General features: G+C 42.5%; 1 protein-coding gene across 1 annotated transcript; it reads left to right on the top strand.

Moving 5' to 3' along the window:
- The first annotated feature begins 416 nt into the window (after positions 1–416).
- Positions 417–6521, top strand: LOC137905426 (medium-chain acyl-CoA ligase ACSF2, mitochondrial-like). Its single transcript, XM_068749665.1, has 16 exons — positions 417–532; positions 1155–1350; positions 1435–1563; positions 2011–2064; positions 2232–2350; positions 2440–2602; positions 3261–3356; positions 3444–3595; positions 3674–3762; positions 4443–4519; positions 4603–4710; positions 4797–4948; positions 5058–5199; positions 6083–6193; positions 6289–6357; positions 6471–6521. The coding sequence occupies exons 1-16, from the start codon at positions 417–419 to the stop codon at positions 6519–6521; spliced, it is 1824 nt and encodes a 607-aa protein (XP_068605766.1).
- Positions 6522–6740: the final 219 nt, after the last annotated feature.

Here is a 6740-nt window from a genome sequence, read left to right as displayed (position 1 = left end):
AGCATATATGCAATCCACACACACAGTTGTGCTCAGGCTCACACTGGAAAACAAACGTAGCTCCACTTGGAAGTTTGTCATCATGGATTAGTTTAAAAAATGAAAGACTATGAAAGACAGAGACAATATTTTTTTTTTCTGAAAGCTCTTCTTGTGTACGTTTGTTCAAAGTGCAATTTTTTATTTTTTTTTTATCTTTCAGCATTCAATCACAAATTGGGTGTGCCATGAAAATGTAGGACGGCGTCAAGCGAACAAAGTTTGAACCTTCCCATTCAGAGAAAGAGATACTCTCAGCCAATGAGAACGAGAAGGAGAAAACAAACAGCTCAACGCGTCTATCTCCTCCTCAACAGATTCATTCTTTCTTTAGATGCATTTTTAACGAACACTGACAGGCGTGGATCTTGGGAGAAATGTCCGCGCTGATCTCGTCCTCGCTGCTGCGCTCCTGCGTGCACGGATCTGTAGACGCGTTCAAACGCAGCAAGGCTTGGAAATTACGCAGCGCAAAGTGGATCCCGAGTGTTCAGTAAGTTTTAATACTCTGCGCGGTGCGGACTAGAATAAGAAGGGAATAAGGCTTCATCCAAACACTGTAGACGAGTCCTTACTGCAGGATACAGAATGGCGACGGTAAATTTCAACTTTCCAATTTAAAAATAAATAAATAAATACATCTGTCGACTTTTTCTGGTATTTTGAGATTATCACGTGAATGCCTGCCGTGAGCCCCCCCCCTTCTCACCCATTTTAAGAAAAGCACGGTCAGCGGTTCCTGTTGAATCTCGCATGCGCAAAGACGCAGCTAAATCCCCCCCTTGGTTTGCAGTGCAGAGTGTAAATTTGAATATGTATGGCGAGAAATTTGTTTATTTTTATATTTCTACAACTATGCAATTTCACATGTAATGTTTGTAACCATATATGTAGTAGTAATAAGTAATATGCATGTTAAGGAGTAGTTACATTTATTTTACATTAGTTACAGTTTCACTGTGCTACGGTTACAACTGGCCCTTTGAGGGCAACCATAATGCTGATGTGGCCCTCGGAGAAAATGAGTTTGACACCCCTGGTCTACAGTGTAAAACTGAATTCACAGTTCTTGTATTCTCTACGACTCCTGTGTTTGTCCTTGTTCTCTATGCCAGGTCTCTCCATGTGGACAGTCCTCCTCACGTCCCCACTCTGACCAGCAGCTATGTCCACGGCACCTCCTCCATCTCTCTGCTCCCTCTGACTGTGGGACAGGTGCTGGACTCTGCAGTCCAGCGCTGGCCTGACCGGGAAGCTGTGGTCTTTGTGCAGGACGGCATCCGGAAAACATTTGCTCTGTTTCAGCAAGATGTACGTCTCTGATCTTAAGCTTTCAGGGCAACTAACTAACTAACTAACCAAAAATGATGTATTTTGCTACGTTCACCTGTGCAGGTTGATAAAGTGGCTGCTGGCCTGCTGGCTCTGGGCCTGAAGCCAGGTGACCGACTGGGAGTTTGGGGGCCCAGCACATATGGTTGGATCCTTTTCCAGTATGCGACAGCCAAGGCAGGAATCATACTGGTCAGTTTGAGAGTTGTTAATACCTTTCAGATTGTGTTTACAATGGAATATTGCTGCGGATTAACTGTGAGCGGATCCCAAAAGCAGAGAACAGAGACCAGTAAAAGTTTAACTCTTTACTTGAGCGTGAACGAGCAGTAAACAAAAGGTACGGGTCGGCTGGAGCCTTGAAACAGTGAACAGGCAATAAACGGATCATGCTCAAACAATACCGTGGTTTAACTCACCGTTCCTGAGGCGGACAAAAAATAATTAATGAGCTCCAGTCCTGTATCAGGAAACTTTCTGCTGTCAGCTATATAAATAAGCAAACTTATTCAGGGGCCCTGGGAAGAGTTCTCTTTCCTATAATAGCTGTGCTGTTACACCGTATGTTTACCGGGTAAATATTATCCGTTAATAAGTCTGAACTGAAGAGTTCCTTTTAAACTGTCTTTATATTTGCAGGTAACTTTGAACCCAGCCTATCAGGTGAAGGAAGTGGAATTTGCATTAAACAAGGTAAGATGAGTTCTATCACATATACTGTAGACGGCTACTTTTATAACCACACAATTATGTACAACTGAACCAATGTAACATACAGAAGCGTGATAACTGACGGAGATCTAATTTTTCATATTAGAGATTTGTGTCTTACATCTATGAACTGATTTGTCACGTTGCAGGTCCAGTGTAAAGCTGTGGTCTGTCCTACCCGCTTCAAAACACAAGATTACTGTGAGATGCTGAGGCAGCTCTGCCCAGATATCAGCAAGACGCCAGTGGGCATGATCAAAAGCTCCAGGTTTGACTGAGTCACAGTCAAATGTTTATGTAATAAATACTCTTGAATTCTGTGGATGGCATGCAAAGTTTCTGTTCTTGCTCTGCCAGCTTGCCAGACTTGCGCATGGTGATTGTGACGGATAGCAGGCAGCCAGGGATGCTCAGCGTCGAGGATGTGATGCAAGCAGGGGAGAGTCGGCACCACAAGCAGCTAATGGACCTGCAGACCAAGCTGTCCTGTGATGATCCCATCAACATCCAGTTCACTTCAGTCAGTAGCCTTCAGTGCTGCATACTGGCTCTCATATATCACTTACACTGACATTGCTCTCTGGGGTCGACTGGCTTGCATTTGGATGCTTGTATTCCGATGAGCGTATTCCGTCACTTCCTGTTTGAATGACCATAATTTATGTCCATTTCTTACATAAATAGTATTAATAATAAATAGTAATATTAACTGCTAGTGGAAGTAGCTGCATCAGTTCACAGCTCTTTGGACAATTCCCATGACATGATAATAGCATTTTAAAGCTAACTATCTAGCAACTGTCTGCATCGCTAGTGATGGCTTCTCCCTTTGGCTCCACTGATACAGACACATATAAAAGGTGTAGTCTATTTCCTGCACTGGAGGCGGGGCTTAACGACTTGCAGACCTGGTTCCACACTGCAGACCAACCCCAGAAAATGCCTTAACTTTTATTTAGGATCGATCTGGTTCTATACAAATGAACTGAATAGAACTGAATTTTGATGTCACAAGAAGCAATCATTGATATATAAAATCAATTCAGGAATCAAATTATTATTATTATTGTTCCAGGGGACAACGCTGGCTATTATGATGTCACAACTGACAGGCATTAATCTAACAATGATTCACGTGAACTAAGACAATTTTCGTTTTTGCTTGTTATTTGTTTCAGGGGACAACAGGGACGCCAAAGGGAGCCACTCTCTCCCATCACAATATTGTAAATAATGCCCACTTTGTTGGTCTACGAATGGGCTACGGATGGAGAGTAAGTCCAAAGGTTTTTTTTTCTTTGATTTGCAGATTACGTAACACAGTTGTGTAAATCCACCTAATCTGATTTTGAACATTACAGCCTCAGGTGAGAATATGCATGCAGATACCCATGTACCACTGCTTTGGCTCTGTCGTTGGAGGGATATGTATGGCGGTGCATGGCATCACATTGGTCTTCCCCTCTGCTGGATACAACAGTCAAGCCAACCTAGAAGCCATTCGGAATGAAAAGTACGAATTATATCAACCAAATTACTTTGATCGAAATAACATTTTCATTGATCAGCAATCACGTTTTTCGCCCTCTAGGTGCAACGTTATCTACGGCACTCCCGTAATGTACACTGACATACTTAACCAAGGTCTTTGCAAGAACGATTTGCCAGCAATTGATATTGGTAAGATATTTGATAGCCATCGTAGTCTTTCGACTACTTGGGGAAGATGGGGCCACGCCATTTTGTATCCCAAAACCCCGAGATGGGACATACCATGAATTGGGGTCTCGTCTGGGAAGACAATCAATAAATGTTTGGTTTTTTTATACCAAACGTTGGACCAATATAACACGAGTCATGCTTTAACCAAACATGAGGAGTCTAAATCGATTTACCAAAATATGAATTTTACAAATTAAATCAGCAAACAACCTAAAGCAATGAAATGTCATCCATTGGTCTAGGTAAAATAAAGTAGTAGCCAGCATTCATATCCACTGTTGTAGTAAAGATGTTAGTGAAATGTGAATAACGGACATTTGATTTACATAATTCTCCACTAATCTGACACCGACTCACAATGTATCTTGTATTGAAGTATAGAATGCGCATGAAAGCTAAAACCTGTGCAGCATACTGACAACGACTCCTGAATGGAGTGAGGAACAACGGACACTTCTTTCCCTCGCTGGCTGCCATCTGTGTCTCAGATAGGAGTCTCTTATGAACGTTATCAAGCCTGCAAAAATTAGACAAAGTGATGGGGGGGGGCATGAACCATGATCAATAAGTACATTTGATTCATAGTGACATGTGGCACGCATTGGAGTCATCCTTGCCTATGTGTTGCTGCTTCTTAGGTGTGATCGGGGGCGCTCCGTGCCCTCCTGAGGTTTTGAGAAAATTGACATCAGACCTGAATGTGAAAGACATAATAGTGAGTAAATACATGTACTTTTAAAATGATACTATATTTTTAGCTTCCTCACCCTTTAATAATATATGTATGTATTTTGGTAGGTAGGTTATGGATCCACTGAGAATAGTCCGGGTACATTTTTGGTCTTCCCACAAGACAATGAGGAGCGGAAGCTCCACACTGTTGGGTGTATCCTGAACCACACTGAGGTATCTCTCATTGTATTTACACAAGCTTTAATCCAATCTTTACAGCAGTTCTCTGACCAAAGGCTGTATGTGTGTCTTTACTACAGGCTAAAGTGGTGGACACTACTACTGGGGAGATTGTCCCGCTGGAGGAAGCTGGAGAGCTCATGATCAGAGGCTACTGTGTGATGCGTGGATACTGGGATGATCCAGAGAAAACCAGTGAAGCTATCTCTGAATCCGGCTGGTACAGGACTGGGTGCGTACGATGTATACGGAATGTTTTCCTGACCGGGAAAATAAAAGGACAAAATATTACAGGTATGGAGGGTCAATGTTAACATCATGATTGTTTTTCTTCTGCACAGAGACACAGCCAGTCTGAACAGTCTGGGATACTGCAGCATCAAAGGACGCTTAAAAGATATGATCATCCGAGGAGGGGAGAACATTTACCCAGCTGAGATCGAGCAATTCCTCTTCAAACATTCCAAAGTGCAGGAAGTGCAGGTGAGACTCAGAACCACCAGATGCAAGATGAGAAATCCTGCGTCAGGGTTAAGGAATAGTGAAACCAGACACATACAAAAGGATCAGCAGAAGCAGTACAAGGTCGGGATGTCCCAATCAGGTTGTTTTGCCCCCCCCCCGAGTCTGAGTCATTTCATTTTGAACCGATACTGAGTCCCGATTCGATACTTCTATAATACATATAACAAAATAAATAGAAAAGTGAAGAAATGGATCGAGGATGCCCCTTATTTTAATCATCTTATTTCAACATTTAACTCATAAACAGAGCACTTTTGTGGCGTAGCTTGAACATTCAAGTAATACATAAAATACTGTTTCCACTTTGGACTTGGACTCGTGCAACAGGAAATATTAAATACGAATATTTAAAATAAAATGAACAGCACCTCATCCACTTCAAGATACTTCCACACTGCAGACAGACTCGCGCGACGACCTTCAAACTGCTTCCGTGTTTTGCCAGCGATCAACCAATATTGTCACACGAAGTGACGTCATGCCGCACGCGTTACCATCTCTGTCTGGAGTAGAGAGGTCTCACTGAGTGTAACTCCACATCTGACAAAAAAGTAATGACAACAGCTATCCATATATATCCGAGTCCTGATCGGGAGCTAACGCCCGATTCCGATCGAGTCAGCAAGCTCGGGATCGGGCCCCATTTCCGATCACAAAATCGGATCATCTCTAGTTCAAGGTGTGTTTATTTGGCCATCTGAAGTCATCTGAAGCCAGCGAGATGAGAAACAGTCTGTGACAAAGAAACACGTTTACGCTATGCTCTTTAAGAACAATTACAGATGCTCTATTTGATGTATAGCAAACATTTCATGAGAGTTGTTTTCTTTCTGTTTTCTAGGTGGTCGGAGTGAAAGATTCAAGGCTGGGCGAGCAGGCTTGTGCCTGCATCAGGCTGAAGGCAGGTGAGACCTGCAGTGCAGAAGAGATAAGAACATTCTGCAAGGGCAAGGTGAGAGGTGGCGATGAAAGCCTAAAGTCTAACCGTATTCCAACACCGTTTTAAAAGATGTAGCACAAACGTCTTTGGATTTGTCCCTTCCTCAGATTTCTCACTTCAAGATTCCACAATACGTGCTCTTTGTTGACAGCTTCCCATTGACAGTCACAGGGAAGGTACGCTACGGCTTTAACACAGGACATGTCCTAATGATCAAGATGATTGTAATAATTAATGCCTCATGAAAATACAATGAGACTGAGATGGCTGTTATTTTCTATTCGTCTAGATCAAGAAGAATGAATTAAAGGAGATAATGGAGAAGGAATTAGGTCTTTAACTCGATGGACCCTGATGGATACACTTTACATTGAAGGTGGTGGGACTTGATGCTTTCCTCTCCAAGAGTTGACCTGTGATTAAAAACAAAAAACGAATCAGCTGATAGTGTTTAGCTGTAATTTGAATGACAAGCAGGACATGAAATGCAAATCTATGCTGGATCCACTTTGGATCGTTGGTACTCTCCAAATTTAAGACTAAGGCAACTTAGGTGCCG

This window comes from Brachionichthys hirsutus, chromosome 16 (genome assembly GCF_040956055.1).
Source record: "Brachionichthys hirsutus isolate HB-005 chromosome 16, CSIRO-AGI_Bhir_v1, whole genome shotgun sequence".
NCBI lineage: Eukaryota > Metazoa > Chordata > Actinopteri > Lophiiformes > Brachionichthyidae > Brachionichthys > Brachionichthys hirsutus.
This window is presented reverse-complemented; position numbering and strand designations above follow the sequence as displayed.